This window comes from Perognathus longimembris, chromosome 3 (genome assembly GCF_023159225.1).
Source record: "Perognathus longimembris pacificus isolate PPM17 chromosome 3, ASM2315922v1, whole genome shotgun sequence".
NCBI classification, from domain to species: domain Eukaryota; kingdom Metazoa; phylum Chordata; class Mammalia; order Rodentia; family Heteromyidae; genus Perognathus; species Perognathus longimembris.
Window position 1 is genome coordinate 120,502,323 of NC_063163.1, and position 26,535 is coordinate 120,528,857.

The following is a 26,535-nucleotide window of genomic DNA, read 5'->3' on the forward strand; positions in this document are numbered from 1 at the left end:
CCCTGGACTCTTCCCACACTTGCAGTATCAGTTTAGGAAAACATTACCTTCCATCCTTGCTGATTGAGATGCATTGATGCATTGTATACAAAAATAACCGTGTCAAAATGAAATTCCCTACACAACTAATTGATACTAATAAAAAGTATATGTCAATAAAAATAAAACAATGGTACTGTGCAAACTGATTTATTCTTCTCGCTCTCGTCCCTGAGTTGTCTTCTTTTTTATTCTATCTGGTCAACAATTATGGGTGATCAGTCTCTTTTGAGAATGTTACTTTGGGGGGGGATTCTTTAAAACAATCAATTTTAAAGAAATAAAACTGCTCAAGGTCCTAAAATAATGGAATTAAGATTCTAAAGCAGATCAGAATCTTGATTCCAGGACCTACGTTTATAGCCATTCTCCACCATGTCCAGTGGTTGCTCAAGTGGCTGACACCTCCTCATTTCTCCCATTTTGGGGCATGAGGTGAGTCACAACTCAGATGGAAGTAAAGTATTTTTATTTTTGTGAGGACCTTCTATCACTTCTTTGCATCTTTAGCAGGGTCCTCTTATATCTCATACCCTATGCTTACAACATATTTCCTGTTTTTCTTCCAAAAACCAATTCCTTCCTGCCCTAGATAAGAACAATTCTTGAATGAAGGCTCTCAGTAGGGAAGTTTACTCCTACATTCATGCACACATGCTTTTTGAGTACTTGCTAACTTCACGGTACTTTTTTTCAGCATGAGGAACCCAGTGGTGGGAAGCAATCTTCTTAAATCTTATTTTGCTATCTTTCAGTAGTTGTGCAGAAGGCTTTGATTTCACAATGTCCGTTGATGAGTACCATGCATCTGGCTCGATGTCATTCCTTCCATCCTTCTCCCCATCTCAGCAATATTTCTCATTTTTTTCTGCTTTCTAGTCTGTATCTGCTGTTCCACAACACTTGAACTAAATTCCATATATGAAAGGGTCACTATCTTTTTCCCCCATGCCCTCCCTCTTTGTGAATCCTAGAGCCACATCTGGTTGCAAATTCAATACATGTTCTTTCCCCTAAGGTCAGACACAAGGGAGTAAGGAAATGAGTGAGTGAGCAACTATCATATTGCTAGAATTCATAAATCTGTCTCATCGGACCATCACCAAAGCCTACGGAGGCAAAGGCTGACAGCTTCCTTTCAAAGCAGACACCTGAGAATTCTAACGAGGGTCTAACTATAGACCTTGTAAGAGTCAGAACTTAGATGTGAAAGTCCAGAGACACTGTGGAGAGCCTCCTTTTCTCCCTACTTGAGAAGGGAATTCATGCCCTGGAGTCCTGGCCTCCGGAAAATGCTAGGAAGTAACCAGTATTTCCCAGGCCAGGGATGTGGGCGAGAGCAATGATCACCTTATTACCTAGTATTGTGCATCTCTCACCCCACCCGCCTGCTGTTCATATGAAGCAAACTGCGTGTAAGCCAAAGGGATACGGAGTAGAACTTGCCCCCATCCAACTGCTCCACGGCTTGCAATTCTACTTCTGGAGTTCAAATAATACTGACTGAGTGGTAAAGTCTGTGCAAATAGGACAGGCAGGTCAAGGGGGAAGAAGATTGAGTTGGGAGGTCAAGGGGGGAGAAGATGATGGGGAAATCTCAGGGAACATCTTCTTCCACCCAGTGCTGGAAAGTGTTCATCCTTGTGTGGTGAACTCCAAGCCATTGGGGAGGCAGGGAACTTTCTTTGTCCAATTGTCTATAGGTATCCAGTTAGATGTCTGATCAGATAACTGCATATCTCAAATTAAGCCATTGGGCTCTAAGCATGTACACTTCATACAACAAACATGGAATTGTGATGATATTATAAACTTTGACTTGTTTAATATGACATCCCTAGAACACGATTCTCTTTGGAGCTAGATTCAACTTAGAGAGGAGTCATCTATTCTAGAAAAAAATACACAATCTTTTACATTGTACTTTAAAAAACAGATTTAGTAACTATAACCATATATGAATACACATACAGGGTCATACATAAATTGACTGAAGTGTGGTATACAGGAAGGACTCCAATAGATGAACTTACTGTTTAACAAGAGGAATACCAGGAAAGTGGAACACATTTTATCTTGGGGGAGGAGCAAGGGAAGGAGGGTAGACAATGAAGACAGAAAAGGCAGGAGAGTGCAGTCATAATATTCAATGCACCTATGTGAAAATGGAATCAGGGAAATCGAGGGGCTGGGTGGGGCTGGGAGAGACGGGGAGGAAGAAGGAAGGGTGACATGGATCAAGATGCACTGTACTCATAAACTGACATGTTAGATTGAAACCCCTCTGTACAGCTACTTAAAGATGGCAAAAAACGTTCCATTAAAAAGTTCTGAAGAACCAATCGAGTTGATTTAGAATAGATATGAGAGAAGTATTGCAATGAGATTTGAGAGTACTACATTGTCTAAAGAAATGCTTTATCTTGATATTTTAGATGCTTTGTGTTCTGTTCGTTTTGTTTTGCAAGGGCTTATTTTGTAGAGCAAGTAGAAGTGGAAACGTATCATTTTGAAGCAACATACTCCAAGATGCGTAGGTCAGCCATAGGTTAGAGGCTAACTGGTGAGTTGAGTAAGGTCACGATTTTATCCACATGGTTTCTGAGATAAATCAAAGGATGATATCAACAGTGAGTCACCCAAAGGGTTTGGTGTCCACAGATCCCGGGCCCAGGCTTATATAAAGAGGGACGTTTGAGGAACTGTGCTGACTGGGAGCAGAGTTAAGGGAACTGGGCTTCTGAAGGGAGACGCTCACCATGACGCTCCTCCTGACGGTGCTGGTGCTGGTCTCGGCCTGTGGGGCGGCTCCTCCGGCCAGCGTGGAGCAGCAGGCCGCGTTTGCTGAAGTAAGTACTGACACACGCCACACCCCTGATCCAGCCTCATTTCTGTCTCTGAGACTTGTTGCCTTTGCTAGGTTTATTTGTGGAAAGCACCACTTGAAGACGGGCCTGCGTGGTGTTTGCGTTAGCCATCAAACTTTTCTTTGCCACAGAAGAACATAGAAAGGAAGTGTTGGTTTGAAAAGAGGTTTTTTTTGAAATTGGTGAGCGGTAGCTGCTCTTTCTGGTAAAAAGCTCTGGCTAGGGAATTTTAGGACGACATCATTGGAATTCACTTTAGTTACAGTAGTTTACGTTAGTTACCTAATGGCAGTTAATAGTTAGAGATTTGAACAATGACCTGACGGATTTACCCTCTTCAGGCGACTGTGATGGTTTCGGCCTAATCTATCATTTATCCCAAATATTCCTTCAGAAGCATTCTTAAAATCAGCTTGTACTTACATTTTCATTAAAAGAGCTAGATCTATTTTCTAAATCATTACTTTTTTTGTCTATCTTTGTTCAGGATGTCCTTGAGCTTGTAAGCTCAAGTGATCTTTCCATGTCAGCCTCCTGTGTATGCACCTAGATGTTTTCTAAAATTAGTTTACATGCTTTTTGTCAATGCTCAGGCTTGGTCCCAGTGCCGCTAGCATGATAGGCAAGTGCTCTACTCAACTACAAATGAGTCAAGTAATGTTTTTATCCCAAATAAATGAACAACGTAGGTACCTAACATGAAAGAGTTTTCCACTTTCGGATAGAGTATGCCAGATGCTGAAACAGCTCATTAAAAGTAGAAATGAGTTTGAAGAAATAGAAACACAACAATGTTTCCTCAGTGCTTCGAGGGACAAACTTGGGTAATAAATTATGATGTATTTCTGAAAGCATAGAAAATTAAGAATTTTTCCTCATTATAATTAATTGCCTGAATACAGTAATAATCTAACCTGCAATTCAACTACCCAGTTCAAAAACCTCAGTTATAATGTTGATTCACATATACAGAAAGTGCCAACAGGAACTTTTCTGTGTGTGATTCTGCACCACTGAAATTTTTTTTCCAGGAATATTTGAAAGATTTTTATAGCTACAAGATAGAGGACATTCCAACAACAAAAATGGAAACCAGTAGAAACTTCCTAGAGAAAAAAATCCAGGAAATGCAGAAGTTCTTTGGGCTGAAAGTGACGGGGCAGCTGGACTCGTCTACTCTGGAAGTGATGCACACCCCTCGGTGCGGCGTGCCGGACGTGCAGGACTTCCGAACGCAGCCGAGGAGGCCCGCGTGGAACAAACACCACCTCACCTACAGGTAACGCAGGTGCAGGGAGCCTTGTGGTTCCTACCTACCCATTGTTCGGGCTCCTAGAGACCTGAACCTTCACAGACGTCTAGAAGTAGTAGACAAGGGGCCTCATTTCACCATTAACACGACTCTGTGTTAAAACCCATAGATCACTCAAGGAAGAGTTTCAACTCTCTGGCCTACAAATTAGTGCAGAACAGAGCAGAAAAGATGTGCATGAAGGTGTGTGTGTGTGTGAGAGAGAGAGAGAGACAGACAGACAGACAGACAGACAGACAGACAGAGACAGAGACACAGAGACAGAGAGAAAGAGAGAGACTGAATAGTGGGGTTGGATAAACATGGATGCCTATGAGCAGGAGCAAAAGGTGTGGTCTCTGTTCAAGTCAATCCTTCACAATGATGACCTTGATATCCTAATTCGATCTGGAATCTATGTTAGAAGGTTTTTGAATCATCTTCCAGTCGTGATAGCCAGCATGGAGATACTTAGATAGGACAAAGCTGACCTGCAGTATGGCAAACATGGAGATGTTTGCGTGTGACAAAACTGACTTGTGGTTTCTGTATGTTTTCCTCTCTTTCTGATAAAGAATCCATAATTACACCCCTGACCTGAAGAAGGAGGAGGTTGATTATGCCATCCAGAAAGCTTTTCAAGTGTGGAGTGACGTAACGCCCTTGAAATTCAGAAAGATTTATACAGGCAAAGCTGACATTGTGATACTTTTCGCACACAGAGGTAGAGACCTTGGCTTCTCTCTGTATTCATGTGTGGTTCTGTGTGACGTATATAGAAGCATTGGTTTTCTTTCTTTTTTTGAGTAGAACATGGTGACTTCAGTCCTTTTGATGGCAGAGGTGGGGTCTTGGCCCACGCTTACGGACCAGGCTCTGGTATTGGAGGAGATGCACATTTTGATGAGGCAGAAATATGGAGCAAAAATTTCAAAGGTAGGGGAAAAAGACCCTCTAAGTAAATGAAGACTAAATGTAACAAATATTTGTCCTGATTTTCAGACACTCTGACAAGAGACCATAACATGGCCTGTTCTGATTGCAACTTTTCTAAATCAAATTGAGTATTTTACATGAGTCCAGATTTCATTCCCCCAATTCTGAGGTCGTTGGACTATCTTAAGGATCAGCTACAAGAATATAGGAGGATTCTAGGAGCAAGTTCATTGGTATTAATCTATGGAAAAGTAAAATCCATCCGTTAGGTTTGATGGTAAAATCGATAGACTCAAAAGCAAACACAAACACTAGTTCTGTGTTTTAACAACAGATCAAATAAGGTGAATAAACAAGAATAAAGGAACCATCATTGTATCTCATTGTATATACTGGCAATTTCTTAGGTTCACAGTGATAGAAAAAGTTGAAGTTGTATAGAATTTAGATGCCTATGGAAAAACACAAGAATATATATATATATACACACATATATATATATATACATACATGCATGCATATATATGAAAGTTAATCTCACAAGGTTGAGAGCAAAATGATCATTACAAGTGGGTAGAGACAGTGGAGGGGTTCTAGAGATTGATCAGCAGCTACTTAGGGGCAAGAAGTTCTGGCATCCTACTGTATGGTAGAGTGACTACAGCCAACAATCATGTCCCATACAGAAAGCTAGAAAAAGGATTCTGAATGTTTACAGCACAGTGAGATAACAAATATTTGAAGAACTAAATATATTTACCCTGATTTGAACATAATGTGCCTATGTATCTTAAAATCACACGGTCTCTACCATTTGATATGTCAGAAAATGATGTCCCAGCTTTACTTCTCTTTGGTGGGTTTCCTCTTAGGCATAAACTTGTTCCTTGTTGCTGTTCACGAGCTTGGTCATTCCCTGGGACTCGGTCATTCCAAAGACCCAAAGGCAATAATGTTCCCCAACTACCGCTACAGTGACCTTAACACATTCCACCTCTCTGCTGATGACATACGAGGCATTCAGTCCCTCTACGGTGAGTGGAACTTCGTCATTTTTCTGTCTTAAAGTTCCTGGCTCTTAATAGTCTAATACATCCATCTACATTTAGATTGAGCTCTCCTATCTTTTCCTTTGAGACCCGTGGTAGGAAGGTGAGCAGATATTATCTTCATTTTCCAGATTAGAGACCTTGCCTGTAAAATGTCAGGCAGGATCCAAAGCCTTTAGACTGGAGCTCTTTCTATTCAAGATTCTATAGAACTGTTGAAGATGAAACACAGAGAAAACAACCTAACTGGGAAAGGAAACGCGATCAGAAATACTCTCTTCCATGAGGTGGCAACCATGTGGGAAAATCCTGCACGGGTTCAAGAATTTTACGATATTTATTAACTTAAATTGGCTTTGATGTATTTTCTGTCGAGAAAATAGAACGATTTTACAAGAACAGTTCTTCCTCTTGTGACCAAAAGTGATAACCTTCCCCAAATGCTTCTTGACATATATTTTCAGGAGTCCCACAGGCTTACGAATCCAAGCCAAGACCTGACAGTCAAGGACCAGATGCCTGCCACCCTAACTTGAGTTTTGATGCTGTCACTACAATGGGAGATAAAATCCTTTTCTTTAAAGACCGGTATGAGCATTCTCATTTCCAACAAATATAAGTGTCCTTGGGATTTTTTTTTTAATGTCAGAGAATACTCAACCATGATCTTTCTGATCACAGCTTCCCAAGTATCTGGGATCACAGGCAGGAGGTACTGGTGCCCAACAAGCCTGAGTAACAGTTAAATGTCTTTCACGGCAGGTTCTTCTGGTGGAGGAATCCCGAGAGGCCAGCCACCGGAGTTAGTTCCATTCAGTCCATGTGGCCACCCTTACCAGCCGGCATTCAAGCTGCTTATGAAATTAAAGCCCAAAACCAAATTTTTCTTTTTAAAGGTAACTTCAGTATTTACTTCTGCCATCAAGTATATTTTAAAGAGAAGAACAAATGAAGGCAGTAGATAAAAAGAGCATTCACAATGTCCTTCATGGTAGCTCTGAACTATAAGCTAATGTGGCTTTAACTAGCTACCCAGGAACCATTTGCGGCTCTTGGGGAACATTTCTAAGATATAACATACGCTTCTAAAATATATTTATGGGGGGAAATATGGAATCATAGGACATAAAATAAACCATACTGAAGAACTATAGGGAGGGAATGTAGGTCCATGGTAACGTGTTTGCCTAGTATACACTAGGCTTTGGGTTGGAGTCCCAGTGTTGGGAGGGAAAAAACCAGAACAATAAATAGTACATTTTGGAGCTTGGAAAGAAATTTGTTAAGTCTGTACTTTTGTTTCTGTTTCTATGAAATTCAAATATATCCTTTTTCTTCTTTGCCCTTGTAGATGACAAGTACTGGTTAATAAGCGATTTAAGACCAGAGCCAAACTATCCCAAGAGTATATATTCTCTGGGCTTCCCCACATCTGTGAAAAACATTGATGCAGCTCTCTTCAACCCACTGTACTATAAAGCCTACTTCTTTGTGGGTAACCAATATTGGAGGTGAGATTTAATGGCTCAGGATTGTTCCCTAATGTTTGTTGGTAAAAGGGGCCTAGAACACAGTGCTCCAGAAGACAGTGTTTCTTTATAAGTTCTCAGATTCCTGGGAGAGAGGTCAAGAGAATGCAGAGCAGAATGTTATTGTCAACCTACACCTTTTCTCTATATCTTTGGTTTCTGGTAGAAGAGATAGTATATAATCTCATTTAGCAAGAAAGCATTTTAAATAAAAATATGTTACTACGCAGTGGACATATTGGGAAAAGATGTTAGTTTATGATCATCTTAGAGGATATATAAATTTCTCTAGCAGCAGGACATTGTGAGCAAGCAATAAATGCTTAGAGAACTAAATTGAACAAGAGTAAGATAACAGGTGCTCTCGACCACCATGAGGATCGAGAGAGACAACACTATTCACTCACTGTCGAAAGAGAATCTGGAAAACTCATTAGGACAGTCCAGCTATGATAAAAGATTAACTTTCAACTTCTCTCTAATATCTGTCATTAAAACCTTTTGGTTCCATGGCACGAAAACTATTACTTTCTGTTATGGACGAAAATCATTGATGTGGTCTTAGTAGAAAGCTTTGAAAGGAAGGCGATGACAGTCAGTTAAACAGCTGGGGGGGGGGGTGTCAATACTGTACCAAGTCACTTTCTAGGGCAAGTACTGGGGAGGCTCTGTGGGTTAGTGGGGAGAGACCTTGCTACGTCAGGAAGCAGAGGTGTTGCGTCCTGCCGGGATGTAGAGCAATCAGTAAACTGTGGTAGTGTTTGATTTTCTTCACTGGCACAGTTAAAGGCCTTTCAGGAGAGGACACGCATGGGTCCTGTCATAAAATCTATTTCCTGGTTTTCTTCCACAGGTATGATGTGAAGAGACAGGCCATGGACCCCACTTATCCCAGGCTGATTAGCACATACTTCCCCGGGATTGAAAACAAAATTGATGCAGTCTTCTATTTCAAAAGTAAGTAGATTCAGGAAGTATGAAGATACCCATCTTAAAACACTATCAGGAGTAGAGAATGGATTCCCCCACTGGAAAGACACAGGGACTGTTCAATTCCTGCAGAGCCGCAGAGGGGAACCTCACACGGTGCAGGGCTCAGGACAGACAACAGAGAAGACTGAGCTATGCATGGCGCATTTCCTGGGGTGGTCTGGAAGGCAGGGGAATGGAATTGTTGATACCTCCTCTGACTGAGCCTCTGGAACTTTCTATGACCTTTGCTGAGTCGTGTGTCCACTAAGCCAATGGCACCCAAGACTCAGGCAAGCCTGGACCCAAGTACTTCTTGTACCTGGGAGTGGGATGAAAGGAGCTGGGCCAAGTGCTAGAAATACCTTCAAGCTCGGCCTAAGCAAAAGTGCTCAATGGACCAAGATTCTCAAGGCCTTGGCAGCATCGCTTCCTCTCTTTAGGGCCCTGTTTGCCCTTCCCTGAGCCCGGTACCCTCTCTGAGCCCTCCATTCAGAGTGTGATTGTGTGTAGAGATACAGGGGCAGGATACACAGCCACGTCCCCCACATCTGTGTTCTCAAGTCACATCTCATGTAATCTAGTCGTCCATAAAAATAGACTTTCTTAAAGAAAAAAATGCCAAGGAAAAATTAAACCTTTTTTTTCCCTTTTAGGACACTACTATTTCTTCCAAGGACCTAATCAACTTGAGTACGATACCCAACTGCATCAAATCACCAAAAGGCTGAAGAGCAACAGCTGGTTTGGATGTTAGGAAGGATGTAACTAGTGGTATTTGTCAACCGCTTCAGTTGAAGAAGTATTTATTGCGTATTTACACTATTCTCAGGGTAACTACTACATTGTGATATGTATCATAAGACAAAGTCAACCTATAGCTTATGCTTGTGTATTTGAATAATTACATAAAATACAAACCAGTAATTTCAATTTTTGTTTGGCTCTGTTATTAAGTTTGAAACTAGTTTTCTTTAAGAGAGACCTCTCTATGAAGGAGGTCGCTCTATAAATTAGTTCCTGATAGCCTTGGTCTGAGTAGATAGAATTATTACTTCTCTGGCGTCATTAAAATTAAACATGTATTTTTTTTTCTTTTGTCACATAAAAAGGTGGTCTCTTTTTAAAATTTGTGACAAAAAGTTTGGATGCGATTCCTGTATCTTGCAGACTACTAAAGATTAATTACCATTCCCAATGTCCTCTAGACACAAGCCGGGGCCCGGCGTCTTTCCTCTTCCTCTCTGTCCTCAGGCGGGTTTCAGTTCATTCTGGGTGCACACGTGTGTGTGTGTGTGTGTGTGTGTGTGTGTGTGTACGTGTGGTGTGCTTGCACGGATGAACGAGGAAAGCACCCAGAGATCCCCATTATATTCTACAAGTCGGGCAATGCAGTGAAAAGTAGTAGACGTTCTTAAGACTGTCATTTCATCATAAAGGGAATCTACTGAAGATACCATCTGATAACCGGCAGGAAGGGAAAGTGTGGCTTCTCGCTTGCTATGGCAGATATTCTGGGCAGGAGCTGGTGGTGCAAAGTCTACGAAATTGATAAACTAGAAAATCGGCTCCTTTTTAGTAACTCACTGTGTGATCTTGAACAAGTCAGCTGATCTCTTTCAAAGTGAAGGAAAGTAATTCCACCTCTTAGGTCTGTTGAGGATTAGCGTAAACGAAGCCACGGGCACGTACTAGGCAGTCTACTGAAGCCTGTTTCTCCTCAGTCTAACTTCCCGTTGGCCTGTAGTTGCTCAGATTCTCTGCTCTCTTCCTCAAAGATATGTCCACACTCCAGAAACCACTTTGACCTGTGGAGAAGTTAAAGAGCCCGTGGGATTCCTTGGCCAAGCTTCCCATCTTTTCTTCAGTACATACTACCGCAAGCCATCCAAAGTTAGAAACAGTCATCTAATTCTGGCTATTCTTCCTGATATCTGTTATAAATATTGTTTAATATCTTTGTCAAAGTTTTCATGTTTCTATCATGTATATCACACTCATAGGAATTTTTAATTCCTAGCTTAGATCACAGACAAAAGGACACAGAAAACAAGTGATTTTTTTTTTTTTTTTGCATCACAGAGCTAAGAAATCCAGAAACTAGGATCCTAACTGAAGGCTACTTAACCTCCAAACTCATGTCCATTCCACTGTGCCACTTTTGACTGAAAATCCTTCAATCACTGTGGAGCACAGTTTGGTACTGTTTAGTCCAATTTCGAGGTAAAAATAGATTGGTTAACTGAGCACTGCTGATTTTAGTTTGAAGCCGGCCCTGGCAGAAAAGTTCAAGAGACCCCATCTCCAATTAACCAGCAAAATGTTAAACCGGAGACATGGTAGAGAGCCAGTGCTGCCAACGGACCTGAGTCAGGATATAAGGTCCTGGGTTTAAGTCTGGTGCTGACACAAAGAAAGCTTAATAAATTCTCAAAAGTAGGAGTTTGGTTCCTCCCTTGTACTTTTGGAGCAGTCAAGTTACCAGAACAGCATTGTATGTTAATGAGGCTTGAGGAGAACTTTTTCCAAGTTGGTGACTTTGAACAATATGTTCCCATCTTTATAATCAAATAAACTATGACTTTCAAAAATAAAAAGGATTGAGAAATGTTTGTCAGATTGCTAAGGTACTGTGTTATGTGTGTTTTCTCCGATCTTTAATGTAGGATTTTTTTTTTTTTTTTTTGAGGAACACTTGAGACTTTGTGGTCAAGGAGATATTTTTGCAGATTTTTTTCCAGGATTTGGAGCACTGACCAATCTAAGGAGGCTTGGTACATTTTTAAATCTTAGTGACACATAGTGGCTGTTTATAGGTTTTTGTCCTAACTGGGTCACATCTGGGCAGCATGAGGGAGATGACAGGCAGAAGTAAGAAAGAAGGCAAAGAAAGAAGGAGCCCCACAATAAGAATGTGAACATTTAAGACATAAGCTATGTGAGAAAGGCTACATTTTGGTCATAAGAATGTTATTCACAGGGGCTGGGAATATGGCCTAGTGGTAAAGTGCTCTATACATGAAGCCCTGGGTTCGATTCCTCAACCCCACATCTATAGAAAAAAAAAAGCCAGAAGTGGTGCTGTGGTTCAAGTGGTAGAGCAAAAAGAAGCCAGGGACAGTGCTCAGGCCCTGAGTCCAAGCCCCAGGACTGGCCAAAACAAAACAAAACAAAAGAATGTTATTCACAGATAAAATGAAATTTCTACAGACAGCAAACTTATTTTTGTTCTGGCTTTGAGTGAACAGTACTGTACATCCTCTATTATTCACTCTCTATGTGGACTTGAACAAACATTTTAAATCTTTCTGAGCTTCAATTTCCTCACCCATGCTAATCCATGGGTATGCTAATATTTACCTTGAAATATAGTCGTAAAGGTTATAGATGGCCTATGCAATGTATTGGGAGCAGAGTAGACGATCCATCTATTTTGATGCTCTCATTTCTTACAGAATTTCTATGGACATAGGTGTTGGTATGACCACACTACACCCTATGGGAACACTCAGAACCATTAATTATCTAGAACTATATGAAAGTTCAGAGGTTGGAGAATTGCGAGTTAACTCTGCCTTGGTAGACATCTAGCCCTAATTTAAGCTATTATTACCACTCAAGCCTGCATTCTGTCATTTTTACACAGTGTAATCTACCCAAAGGATGTGCCAACATTAGCAAGTCATGACTCAAAAGAAGACTAAGTCTTTTGGAACACATAAAGCCAAACTTGAGACCATTGCCACAGCTTTGTCATGGTAATGAACATGCATGACTGGTTACAAGTACTGAACAGAGATAGGAAGAAGCATAATCACCATAATAAAACACGTAAAAATTTCAGAGTTTAAATAAAAAATATGCAGCTAAGGAAATGACCCAGATTGTCATCTGTTACAGAGGTACGAGAGCCATGGAGTCAACAGACTTTTCCAGGGAAGAAACTCAAATGTATACATTTACTGGCAATTTCTGGATCATATCTAAAAATAGAACTTTGATCTACTACCTGTAGCAAACTTCCCAGAGATCAGTCCTTAAGAAGGCTCACTTCTACAATGTCAGGTCTTCCGGAAGTCAGAAGTCAGATTTTCATGTGTGGTGGGATTCCAGGAAGGTCTACAGTAACTCTGTCACCTCCTGGACACATACTTTTCCACTAGCTAGAAAACATAAGGCTGTTTCTCTATTGGATGAGTATTAGTTATGGGAGAGCAAAAACAGATTGTGGCCCTAGAATTTCATACTCACACGTGACATCTCACTTAGTAAATGTCAGCAAAAGCCCTTCCAAGCATGCTGTTGGAACCAGAAAACTTGAAATATCCTTGGGGAAAATTGCAGAAAGACAAAATTTCTAACTCAATATGAACAATACTAGAATTTATTTTTTTTTTAAAAAAAGCTAAGTATTGTCTCTACTCTGACAAACTCAACCTCTAGGATTTCGAATCCCAGATAATAATATGTCTCATAACTCCTCCCTTCTGCTTCTACTGTAATCTTCATAGATGGAAAAATTGTTTTTATTAGCATACATCTTATTGTGCTATCTCCATACATGCACATAATGCACTTAATCAAATTCACTGCCTCTAGTTCCCATTTTTATCCTCACCAGGTTTTTTTTCCCTAATTTTTGATGGTTTTCTTTGAAAAAGTGTTGCTTAAGTAGCATTCTTTTTTATTTCACAATCATTTGGGATAGGTTGCCTCTTTAAGTACTGCTAAAACAATAATTTATGTTTCTCTGTTTTGCACAATTAGAATACTTATGCCAAGAATGTTACAATATGCTCATCCCTCCATAATATCTGAGTTGCCTGGAGCCACATAAAAGCTACTATCACTGCCAAGGAATTTGAGTAATAAAGTTTCAGCCTTTTTACCACTCCTGTTAAGTGATCTTAGCCATTATGCTTTTATTAAACAAAAATAATAAACTGTTTACATTTCCCACTGTTTTGAACATGTAATTCGGGATTTTTTCTCTCTAGCTTGTCTTCTCACCTCTTTCATGAAAGCTGTGTCACAATTATACCTGTTGTAAACATTATTCATTTGCACTCTAGGCTGGATACCACCATGTACTTAATGTACCTTATGCTGTTTCCACTACCCTAACTGAACAGCATTACCTTAGCCCAAATCCCCACGGAACAGTCTACATACAAAAGAGGAAAGCTAGGTTGCTACCTCTTCCCAATCTATACCTTGGTTGTTTCAGAAACATAAGAGCTCATCAGCCTTCTCTGTGAGACTCATCAGCATAGAAATCAGATTTACATGACACCCAAATATGTATCCTTCAAGCAAATTTGCCAACCATCCATATGAAGAGTATTGAAAAACCCTATACAGTTACAAGTAATACCTCCAGTCTTCAGCTTATCGTTTTACTTGTCATTCCCAGCATCCTCTGCTCTTTGGTAAACAAATATGCAAATAAGCAAACAAATGTAGAAAAGCAAAACATCAATAAGTAGTCATCAAGGAAGGATGGGAAAGTAAGCAGGAACAGATACAAAAAGTTGAACAAAATGTTGCTCATGTTACTGGTACAATCATTTATTATGCTCCAGTAATGTGATTAAGATCATACTTGGGAACCAGGGAAAATAGGAGAGGAAAGGGGAAAGGAGAGGAAGAGAGAAGAGGGAGGGGGAAGGACAAAAGAGAAGAGGAGAGCAAAGGGGCATGAACAAGGAACTTAAAATGGGCTTTTTTCCAACTTCAGATCATGTACTAACTTGAATTTTAGAGTGAGGTAAAGAAATTTTAAGAAAGAAATGTCTGTACGATAGGAGAATTTCAGTCCACTGAGCAATGTCGTTCATTCTATTCTACCAGTATTTATAAAATAACTGTGGCGGTCCATCGCCTATTAATAAACTGATTACAAAATTAAAACTCACCCCCCAAGAGTTCCATATCCCTCTCTCCAGAGATCTTCTTGTTCTTTGCCACCTAGAAGGGCTAGCAAGTTCAAGTAAAGATCAGTTATTGTAGGCATTTCAAATGAAAAATTCAAACACTAAAAATGTCCTTCCACTTGGAAAAAATTATACTAAGTGAAGTGAGCCAGACCCAAAGAAACATGGACTCTATGGTCTCCCTTATTGGGAATAATTAGTACAGGTTTAGGCAAGTCATAGCAGAGCATCACAAGAGCCCAATAGCTATACCCTTATGAACACCTAAGATGATGCTAAGTGAAATGAACTCCATGTTATGGAAACGATTGTTATATCACAGTTGTAACTACTTTCAATGTCCCATCTGTATCTGTAGCTTCTATTATTGATGATGTTCTTGTATCACCTTCCTGTGGTTGTACCTACACTATCTCTGTAATCTTATCTGAGTATATTGGAAACCATGTGTACTGGTATTAGAAGTAGGAAATTGAAAGGGAATACCAAAATCGAGAGAGAGGTAAAAAAAAGACAAACAACTACAAAAGCAATACTTGCAAAACTGTTTGTTGTAAGTGAACTGAACACCTCAGAGGGGGAAAGGGAAAGGGGGAGGAGGGAGGGGGGTATGAGGGACAAGGTAACAAACATTACAAGAAATGTATCCAATGCCTCACATATGAAACTGTAACCTCTCTGTACATCAATTTGATAATAAAAAATGTCCTTCCAATATTCCACTAGGTAGTATGTCCTGTATTTGTTGTTTAATAGCATATACTTCAGGGTATAATTATGTATGAACAACTTTTCACTTGCATCTTCTTATAGTCAGTTTTAATATAGATTCTTCCTTAAAATGTCTTTAAAATTTCTGCATAATTCTGCTGTTTCACCAAATCAATCCATTTCTCTTCTCAAATACGCAAACACAAATTTCCCAGTGAATTCTACTCAATTTTTCCAGCATTAAAAAAAGCGGTCCTGTTTTCTCTTTTGCCAAGACAGGAAACATTTCCTGGAGATTAATCACTATTTTGCCTTGCAAAATTGGGAAGGTTGAGAGAAATTAGTAGATTGTATCATCCTACTTTGAATTTGGAATTTTTGGAACCAGTCCTCTGTCATTTGGATGAAAGCAATGATGAGTCAGCTTGTGGGTGATCCACACAAACATTATCTCTCTATAAAAGTTGGATCCAGAATGCAGACCTTGAAGGAGGTAGGCAGAGAACAAGGGACTAAGGCAGCACAGAGCTGAGTAGAAGCCAGTGGAAATGAAGAGTCTTCCAGTCGTGCTGTTCCTATGTGTGGGAGTTGGCTCCGGGTACCCACTGGAGGGACCTGCAAGGAGCGAGGAAGGAAGCATGGAGCTTGTTCAGGTAATAAAGGGATGTAGCCATCACTTCTGGGCAAGGGCCCGCGGGGAAACATCTCTGCCTCCCCATAGATGACGCTGACTTACAATAGAGGAATGGCTTCAGGGTGGTGAGTTATAAAATATTGGGTGTGGAAAGGGTTTCAATATCCAATTATCTGAGCTCCTCATTTTATGTAGGGGGAAGCAAAAGTCATAAATATATGAAGTTGTTTTTTTTTTCTCCAAAATCACTCCGCATCACAGGGATAGCAGCACTGGGCAAAGCACACAAATAGCAAATGAAGAGTGTGTGCATGTCTCTCTTCAGCACTTCTTTGGTTATTTTAATCCAATGTGACATTTATAGTGCTGATGTGATGCTTATAAAAAGGAATTTATCCAACTTCTTTTTTGTAAGCCAGATCCCTGTGAGAAGCAGAAAGTGGAAAATTGAAGAAATTTGCCTAAAACATACAAATTTGTGCTGGGGGAGTTTTATTGGCTCCTTTCATTTTTCCACTCTTAAAGACAGTGGATATTTGTCTCAATTTTCTACTTCTTTCATTGCTTTCGTAGCAAATTCAAACTAAGCTACTGGGGCCTTTAGTTATAAAGCTAAAGCAAAGGCAAGGGAAAACTCTGTCACTGAGAAACTAGATGAAATGGCATTTATTATTTTAAAAAACTAGAGAAATACTTTGAAAAGTGAGCAACTGCAAAAACTGTCCGTAAGTAGTTATGGCCAAGGATCCTAAAAATGACCTAAGAACTATACTTTTCTTTTCATTAGCAATACCTAGAAAACTACTACAACCTTGAAAAAGATGCCAAACAGTTTGTGAAAAGAAAGGACAGTCGTCCCGTGGTTAAAAAAATCCAAGAAATGCAGAAGTTCCTGGGGTTGGAGGTGACCGGGCAGCTGGACTCCCCCACCATGAGGATGATGGGCAGGCCCAGGTGCGGCGTTCCCGACGTGGGCGACTTCACCACCTTTCCCGGCACCCCAAAGTGGGAGAAACATCACCTTACCTACAGGTAATGGGTCCCCGGTGGTCACGGGAGACCGCAGTGCCGTCGTCATCTGTAGGACAGGAACCACCGCCACCTTTCTCGGTCTTTCTCACCCAGGATCGTGAATTACACGCCCGATTTGCCAAGACACGCGGTGGATTCTGCCATCGCGAAGGCGCTGAGCGCCTGGGCCGAGGTGACTCCACTCACGTTCTCCAGGAAGGACGAGGGAGAGGCTGACATCATGATATCCTTTGCCGTTGGAGGTAAAGCAGCAAAGCAAAAACGAACCCTCCCGGGGAAAATCCCACACTCAGCTGATGTGACTTTACTGAAAACGGCTCCAAAGACATCCTCATTAACCGACCTCTCTGATTGCTTTTCTTCCTGTTAGAACACGGGGACTTCAGCCCTTTTGATGGACCTGGAATGGTTTTGGCTCACGCCTATGCCCCTGGGCCAGGCATTCATGGCGATGCTCACTTTGATGATGATGAGAGATGGACTGATGATACAAGAGGTTGGTGCAGTACAGCTCAGAGAACAGTGTAGCGGCAATTTCCTTTTCTATTTAGAAAACTCTGACTAACCCAGCATGCTGAAGAAATTAGATGTTTTATGTTAAACATTGCGGGGTGCATTTGTTCAACACTGAAAAAGTTTATTCCCTGTCCTGCTATTCCCAGTGTAAGAAATATCATTACGTTGGTTTTTTAAGCTATTTTAGATCTTGTGTAATATGAGGACCACTCTCAGTTAAAAAGGCAACAATGTCTCACTATCACAAATTGCAGATATCCAAAGGATGATGGTAATGCAATAAATTTACACTAAAATAAGCCACAGATGTTGCTTATGTAATTCCTCCTATAGTTGAAAACAGAAATCAGAATCTAATTCCAGAAACTGGGGCTCTCTTCTTTTTTTTTTTTATTCTGGCTAAGCTAACATTTTCGTGATCTCGAGGTCAATAATTTTTTTTTTTTTTTTGGCCAGTCCTGGGCCTTGGACTCAGGGCCTGAGCACTGTCCCTGGCTTCTTCCCACTCAAGGCTAGCACTCTGCCACTTGAGCCACAGTGCCGCTTCTGGCCGTTTTCTGTATATGTGGTGCTGGGGAATCGAACCTAGGGCCTCGTGTATCCGAGGCAGGCACTCTTGCCACTAGGCTATATCCCCAGCCCCGAGGTCAATAATTTTTAAGGATTTCCTTTGTTTTCAGAGGAAAATAAACTATGAAAACAGTTTGTTGGTTATTAAATATCCTTTGCTCCCTACTTGCATTTTAATAAATATCAAATATAGTCAATACTACTAAGGTTGTCTATAGCCCAAGCAATAAGTTATTTTTACATATAACTTCCTTTATAGGGATTTCTAAAGGAAAGAAACTAGCCTCCAAGTACAATGAACTAACTGTTAGATAGAATGTTTCTTTTTATTTCAATCCCTAACTTTAGGAACAGTTGCCAAAGTTTTCAAAAAGTTGGCTGAAATGAGCAGAACTTCTTGTGAGATTTAGTTGGGATTTGCAATGGAACTATACACAGACTATGTAGAAAACAAATGGGAGTTTCATGCTGGATAAAGCTTGTGGTTTGAATTTACATCTTTCTGCAAAGGAATTTTCCCATCAAAACTCAAATGAGCACATTCTTTGAGTCACAAGATTCACAAGTAATACTTGCAAAAGTAGATTTGTTTTGTCAACCATAATTACCCAATGCCTTCCAATTTTAGCACTGTGGGGTGTTTTTTGTTTTGTTTTGTTTTGTTTTACGTAAGTGAAGAAAAACATCTGAAGACAGCTGGTGCGTGTATGTCAAAGTTTCTCTTATGACAAATGATAGTCATGATTGGGCATGTTGGGTTTTCAAGCAATTTTGCAAGTCCCATGTCATCTATCACTCTTCATCTTTTTAGACTCCGTGTAAACATTAATAACGAGAAGGCTGAAAATTTATGCAGGCAATATTCCAGAGAAAGCAGCAGGATTTGGAAACTTTGTAATTAGCAGGATTCTGTTGTTTCAGGATTGCAGAATAAAGATGAATACCTGTGATTTGTTTGAGACTACCACTTAGCATAATAATAGACTAGATTATTCTTTTTCTTTTCACTAACAAAGGAAGAGAAGTATTTTTTATGTTCTACCTAAGTAAGTAGGTTCATTTTCATCCTGTGCACACACATACAAAAAGGACCCGTTGTTCCTGGAGTTAAGAGACACTTGAAGAGAGAGTGAGGTCAGTTGGCTATGACTGAGTGCTTTCTCTCAAAGACAGATCTCAAGTATGAATCTTAAAATACACTTGGCTTTCCGCTATGCAATCAGCCAAAATTGCTCAAGAGAAAAACAAAACAGTGGAGGGAAAAAGGTCGTGTGGTTCTAGGAAGTACATAAATACAATGTAGAACTGACCTGTGGGATGTACATGTATTTAAAGAATAAGAAAGTATTATTTGTGATTTTTTTTCAGTAGGGACCAATTTATTTCTGGTTGCTGCTCATGAACTTGGCCACTCTCTGGGCCTCTTCCACTCAGCCAACACTGAAGCTCTGATGTTCCCCGTCTACAAGTCCTTCACCGACCTGGCCACGTTCCGCCTTTCCCAGGATGATGTGAATGGCATCCAGTCTCTCTACGGTAGGTGATGCTGGGGGAAAGCAGGCATCTTAGCCTTCAAAGCTGCTGCACAGGTCTTCGTGATGGAGCTCAGGCGCCCTCGGGAATGTCCGGCGACCTGTGTGCCTGACGGGTGCACCTCTGTCTATCTGCTCCCTCTAGGGCCTTCGCTGTCCTCCGCTGAGCCCCCCCGGGGGCCCAGCCCCCCGGAACCTGCCACCCCAGCCAAGTGTGACCCTGCTCTGTCCTTCGATGCAGTGTGCACCCTGAGGGGAGAAATCTTGTTCTTTAAAGACAGGTCAGCCGAGAAAATCTTAATTTCCTTTCCGTTCTTTTGGTGTAAAATGCTAGAAAGGACAATGAGCAGACACGCATTGAGATCTGGCGCGACCCTTTCCATGTTTTCATGACCTTTACGGCAGGGGGAGGGGGGATGGAGGGGAGGGCAAAACTGGGGTTTGAAATTTGGGTCTTATGATTTGCCACTTGAACCATGCCAGGGTCGATTTGAGCCACTTTTTAGATAAGGTCGTGAAATTCATTTTAGAAGACTCAGGGTAATTTGACTTCTTTTTTTTTTCTTTTTTTCTTTTTTTTTTTTTTGGCCAGTCCTGGGCCTTGGACTCAGGGCCTGAGCACTGTCCCTGGCTTCTTCCTGCTCAAGGCTAGCACTCTGCCACTTGAGCCACAGCGCCGCTTCTGGCCGTTTTCTGTATATGTGGTGCTGGGGAATCGAACCTAGGGCCTCGTGTATCCGAGGCAGGCACTCTTGCCACTAGGCTATATCCCCAGCCTAATTTGACTTCTTTGAATTGTTGCTCCCAAATGTCCTTAGTCATGGTTACTTTTCAAAAAGATACAAATAGTTCTTAATCTTAATGTTTTTTGGTTTGGGGTTTTGTTTTGTTGTTGTTTTTTTTGGTTTTTTTTGGCCATTCCTGGGCCTTAAACTCCAAGCCTGAGCACTGTCCTTGGCTTCTTTTTTGCTCAAGGCTAGCACTCTGCCACTTGAGCCACAGTGCCTCTTCTAGCCATTTTCTACATATGTGGTGCTAGGGAATCGAACCCAGGGCTTCATGCATACGAGTCAAGCACTCTTGCCACTAAGCCGTATTCCCAGCCTGATACAAGTAGATCTTTAGAATCAGAACTTTGCTTCCTTTGAAAAATGACACCAGAATCAGCATGGCATTTAATCATTTGATTCACTTGCTGCTGGATAAACATACTTGGGATAAAACACTCAAACTGCATACAGGAGTTAAGCTTTGGTTTCCTAAAAGTCTTCATATTCATGCACGGGGAATATGTAACTTCATCCTTCTAGGATTTGTGTACAGAGTATATTTATACAGAATACATGCATACACAGACACACACACACACACACACACACACACACACACACACCACCATCACCACACCATAACACCAATCCACCTTTACAAAATGTTGCAATGATAGTTCAGTTGTGTGCTGCTCTACCTGCCTTGTGTGTGGTTAAAGCTTCCACTGATGTACTCTGGAACCCTGTGACTGAAGCCTGCTGTAGCCTTCTGAACACAAACAGAAAGGCGATGCCCTAAAGACAGCACGCCTGCTTTCTGTCTGTCACACTGCCAAAAAATGAGCGGACAGGAGAGCCCAGGGGACGCCGGGCAGGGAGGGAAAGCATGCTAAAGGTAAAAGACTTCCACTTTGCATTAAGGTGCACATGTATTGCAGGCATTTCTGGCGTCAGTCTCTCAGAACCATTGAGCCTGGATTTCATCTGATCTCTTCATTTTGGCCATCCCTTCCTTCAAGCATAGACGCTGCGTATGAAGTTGCCAGCAGGGACACGGTCTTCATTTTTAAAGGTAAATCGTCCTACCAAAATTGCCTTCACTTGCTGAACTATACCCTTTGCAAGGAACATACAACAGGGCTTTCACAGTCTCTGCTACATCCAGTTTGGGATCCTAAGATCCTTAGCTCAAGATAATGAGGAAGGAAACAGGACCGGTACTGTCTTATTTATATTTTACAAATTAAAAAAACAAACGCAGAATAAGATGCCCAGAATTGTAAGTTCCTTCATTAGAACGCTCAATCTGCACATTCTGCGCTCCATGTCCACTAAGAAGCTGGTGACTAAATCTGAAACTCCAGCTGCTTTGTTAACTAGGAACACCCAAGGGACCACATGCACGTCTAAACGAAACTGCCTAACCGTGGCAACTTGAGAATGACTTTGAGGGTTTTCAAACAGGCCGTAAGTTCTGGGCCATCCGCGGCCATGAGGCACAGGCTGGGTACCCGAGAAGCATCCACGCCCTGGGTTTCCCAGCGACTGTGGAGAAAATCGATGCAGCCATTTCCGACAAGGAGAAAAAGAAAACATTCTTCTTCGTGGAGGACAAATACTGGAGGTAAGTGGTCATAAGTCCAATGAAGCAAACCAGTTCCTTTCTCTCGGAGAACCCTCTGCTCTACCCTTCTGCCAGCTTCCCTCTCAGTAGGAGGGAGGGCTGGCTCCCACCTCGTAACAGCCATTTCTTCTTTTTCAAAAAAATGTTTGTTGTCAAGGTGATGTACAGAGGGGTTACAGTTACATATGTAAGGTAGTGAGTACATTTCTTGTCCATCTTGTTACCTCCTCCCTCTTCTCCTACCTTCCCTCCTTCCCAGCCCCGCCCCCCCAGTTGTACAGTTGGTTTACTACATATTGCCTTATGAGTATTGCTGTTGCATTGGTTTGCCTTTTACCCTTTGTCTCACCATTTTGATATTCCCTTTCCCTTCCCTGATTCAGACAAACATATATACAATACCCAGGGTACCAAAATCAAATACAGTGACAATAGGGGTTAAACCAGAGGGAAGATAAACAAACAAAAAAAGAAAAAGAAATAATTTCACATAGTGCACTAGAAATAACAACAACAATGATAAACTGCTTGTTCCCATAACTTGGAATTCATTTCGCTTAGCTTCATTTTATGTGATCACATGGACATAGCTATTGAGCTACTGTGACCACCTGCTAGGACTATCCTAGACATATACTAATTATTACCAGTGAGGGAAACCATAGAGTTTGTGTTTCTTTGGGTCTGGCTCACTTCACTCAGTATGATTTTTTTCCAAGGCTTTCCATTTTCTTATGAATGAGATAATGTCATTCTTTCTGACAGAAGCATAGAATTCTATTGTGTATATGTACCACGTTTTCTTGACCCACTCATTTACTGAGGGGCATCTGGGTTGGTTCCATATTTTAGCGATGGTAAATTGTACTGCAATGAACATAGTTGTGATGGTAGCTTTAGTATCATCTTGTTTGTGATCCTTTGGGTAAATGCCCAGAAGTAGGGTTGCTTTTTAGCCTTTTGAGGAACCTCCATACTGCTTTCCAGAGTGGTTGAACAAGTTTACACTCCTACCAACAATGTAGTAGGGTTCCCTTTTGACCACATCCCCTCCAGCATCTGTTGTTGTTAGTTTTCTTGATAATGGCCATTCTTACTGGGGCGAGGAGGAATCTCAATGTTGTTTTGATTTGCATTTCTTTTATGGCCAGGGATGCTGAGCATTTCTTCATGTAGTAACAGGCATTTCTTTTTTTTTCTTTTTTTTTTCCAGTCCTGGGCCTTGGACTGGGGGCCTGAGCACTGTCCCTGGCTTCTTTTTGCTCAAGGCTAGCACTCTGTCACTTAAGCCACAGTGCCAGAAGTGGCCGTTTTCTATATATGTGGTGCTGAGGAATCGAACCCAGGGCTTCATGTATGCGAGGCAAGCACTCTCACCACTAGGCCATCTTCCCAACCCCCGGGCATTTCTTCAATGCACCTGTTTGGAGTCTGTGTCCACAGATGAGCGTTTCCTGGGCTCCGCTCCCCTGCTTGTCTGCAGCCCCCTTCTCTCTCATGCACCCACTCGAATCCTGCCTGTGCCCCAGGGCCTGGCTTCAGTCTCACCACCTCATGGAGTCTTCCTCCATGAACTCCAAGCCTAACTGCCTTTCCTTACTCTGCAGGAAAGAGAACTTTGAGATTCCAGACTGCAACGTCTCATTTTCTTCCCGGTGTCCACAAGCTGGGCTAGTGTCTCTCTGCAGGTGACTTCATTTAAGTTCACCCATAGGTTACTTCTTTTATTCTGTGCAGCTATGACGAGAAGAGACAGTCCATGGAGCCAGGCTTTCCCAGGAAGACAGCCGAGCACTTCCCAGGGGTGGACGGCACAGTGGACGCTGCCTTTGAACAGTTTGGTAAGGGGATACTTGTTCTGTTGGCACTTGTTCTTGTAACACACTCCATTGTATGAGAAGGAAGAGAGTTGAGTAACTGTTTAATAACAGGGCTTTATTTACTTTTTTTGGTTCAGTCCTGAGCTTGAACTCAGGGCCCCGGTGCTGTCCCTGAGCCTCTTTGTGCTCAAAGCTAGCACTCTACCACTTGAACCCCAATGCCACTCTGGCTTTTTTTCTGTTTATGTGGTACCGTGGAATCGAATCCAGAGCTTCATGCATGGTAGGCAAGCACTCTACCACTAAGCCACCTTCCCAGCCCCAGAGGACTTTTTATTATAAAATCAAAATTTCAATTCATTACTTTTGAATCAATTATACAACTACTTCACATGAGTTGCCATGGATCACAAGGATAAGTAGCACAAATCTCTCTCTTTCATGCATGCACATCAAGCCAAAATGCTCAGATGCCATTCTCTCCCACCCCTAGCTGTCACCTTTCTTGATCTAGTATGAAAATCCCATCAGGAGAAGTAGCTGGGTCGATTACTCACTCTGATCCTCTCCTCCATTCGTTCTCATTCTGAATCCCAGGGAGATTTCTCTGTCTTTCCCACGTCTGGGATTGACCACATCAGTTCATGGCCAATACTTGCCTATCCTTGCAGCCAAAGTTAGGAGAAAAATAAGAGGAAGAGGTTTTTCTTCTAATGAAAGCTAAGTGATAGCCTCCTGACTATCTAAGATTATAGGTATGCTCATCTAGTAGGCAAGATGTTTAAAATACAAAGATGCTATGCGAGTTTGACAGCTTTTCTACTGATTCCTGTTTATTACCAGCCACTCCCCTGTCATCCAGGACTTTCATCTTCTTGGCTTTTTAAGAATTTTTTGGATCTTATGATGAGATTCTTTAAAACCCTAACTTAGAGTTGGTCAATTGCCATGAACGTATGTCTACGAAAGCTCCATTGCTCCATATCTGAATTACCAATCAGTCTCTTCTCGCACTTTCTTCTTTAAAAAGGGAAAATGTCTATCTGCAATACACAGTTTGTTAAAAATAAGTGGGAGGGGGACAAGAGATGTGGAATGTGATCATCTGTTTTAATCAATAAAAATTACTTTCTTGGGCTGGGGATATAGCCTAGTGGCAAGAGTGCCTGCCTCGGATACACGAGGCCCTAGGTTCGATTCCCCAGCACCACATATACAGAAAACGGCCAGAAGCGGCGCTGTGGCTCAAGTGGCGGAGTGCTAGCCTTGAGCGGGAAGAAGCCAGGGACAGTGCTCAGACCCGGAGTCCAAGGCCCAGGACTGGCCAAAAAAAAAAAAAAATTACTTTCTTACCAGAACAAAAGGGGAAAAAAGATAAGTGAGTGGAAGCTGATGGTCTTTATTGAATGGTATCCTGGTAGAGCCAGAAAGGACCTTCGAGTGTTGTTAAGTTTCTTTGCTTTGGTCCAGCCAGAAATACCCCCAGGCTATTATACAGATCAGCAGGAAGAACTTAACTTGGTGTTAGAGCTGGACAGTACTGCCTGCCTTCCTTCCTTCCTTCCTTCCTTCCTCCCTCCCTCCCTCCCTCCCTCCCTCGCTTCCTCCCTTCCTTCCTCCCTCCCTCCCTCCCTCCCTCCCTTCCTTTCTTCCTTTCTTCCTTCCTTCCTCCCTCCCTCCCTCCCTTCCTTTCTTCCTTTCTTCCTTCCTTCTTCCTTCCTTCCTTCCTTCCTTCCTTCCTTCCCTCCTTCCCTCCCTCCCTCCCTCCCTTCCTTTCTTTCTTCCTTCCTTCCTTGTTGAGTAAACTCACAAGCATCTAAATCCCTTGTTCATTGATAAAACGGAGTTAGACAGTATTGATGATAACTCTAAATGGAAGTAGGTCGCTATCAATACATGTTTTAATCTCATAAAATGCTGAACAGTGTGTTGACACTGAGCAAAACTCTATAAACGCTTCCTATTTTCATTATCAATTATTCTGACTTTGTAGGCTGCCCAATTTCTCCCTTTAGAAAAAGTTCTGTTTCTCATCCCTGTATTTGCAGGATTTTACTATTTCTTCAGTGGGTCTTCACAGTTGGAGTTTGACCCAAATGCAAAGAAGGTGACGCACATTTTGAAGAGTACCACCTGGTTCCATTGTTAGGAGAGATGGGTAGAAGGTCCCACGCGAGCCTTTTAAATGAAGATAACGCTTCCTCCTGCAAGTCGTTGTGGAATGAAGTGGTTTGTATTCTCCGGTGCCGACGGCAGCAGATCCCCGTGGGAGCTGTGTGTCTTGTCCATCGTGTCACAGTCGTACAAGGCATTCCAGAGAACCACGGCTTAGCCTGCACTTTGTCAGTCAAGCCTCCTATGGGAGGGAACCTCCCCTGCGAAGGGCTCGTGGGGAGCAACCGGCAAGGATTGTATGGACACACACTTGTTATTTAATAAAGATGATTTATTTCTTATTTCATTATAGTATTTTGTTGGCTTTTATGTTTCAAGAGCAAGTGGTTCTTGTGGTGTGGGGCACCTCGCCATGTTGGGTATACCACAGTCGGAGCCATATGCAGCCTGAGTTGCTTGGCCATTGGAGGTGACGTGTGAAACATCAGGCTAGTTCTTCGCTTTTCCCTTGGACTTCCATGCGCCCTCCGTGGAGCTCGCCACGGCCTTAGCCAGCAGGTGTCCTCGCGCGCCCCCTAGTCATGCGCGAGACCTCCTC

The 26,535-nt window shown here is 41.8% G+C and overlaps 2 protein-coding genes across 2 annotated transcripts; both read left to right on the forward strand.

Moving 5' to 3' along the window:
- The first annotated feature begins 3,926 nt into the window (after positions 1 to 3,926).
- Positions 3,927 to 9,615, forward strand: Mmp12 (matrix metallopeptidase 12). Its single transcript, XM_048344039.1, has 9 exons — positions 3,927 to 4,185; positions 4,773 to 4,921; positions 5,008 to 5,133; positions 6,006 to 6,167; positions 6,647 to 6,770; positions 6,945 to 7,078; positions 7,534 to 7,693; positions 8,565 to 8,668; positions 9,337 to 9,615. The coding sequence occupies exons 1-9, from the start codon at positions 3,992 to 3,994 to the stop codon at positions 9,435 to 9,437; spliced, it is 1,254 nt and encodes a 417-aa protein (XP_048199996.1). The 5' UTR covers positions 3,927 to 3,991; the 3' UTR covers positions 9,438 to 9,615.
- A 6,257-nt stretch (positions 9,616 to 15,872) lies between these two features.
- LOC125349681 (stromelysin-1-like) lies at positions 15,873 to 26,293 on the forward strand. The gene is made up of 10 exons (XM_048344037.1): positions 15,873 to 15,977; positions 16,746 to 16,990; positions 17,084 to 17,232; positions 17,361 to 17,486; positions 19,445 to 19,612; positions 19,754 to 19,889; positions 21,317 to 21,450; positions 21,843 to 22,002; positions 23,740 to 23,843; positions 25,871 to 26,293. Exons 1-10 carry the CDS (start codon positions 15,873 to 15,875, stop codon positions 25,969 to 25,971), a joined length of 1,428 nt encoding a protein of 475 aa, XP_048199994.1. The 3' UTR covers positions 25,972 to 26,293.
- The last annotated feature ends 242 nt before the right edge of the window (positions 26,294 to 26,535 follow it).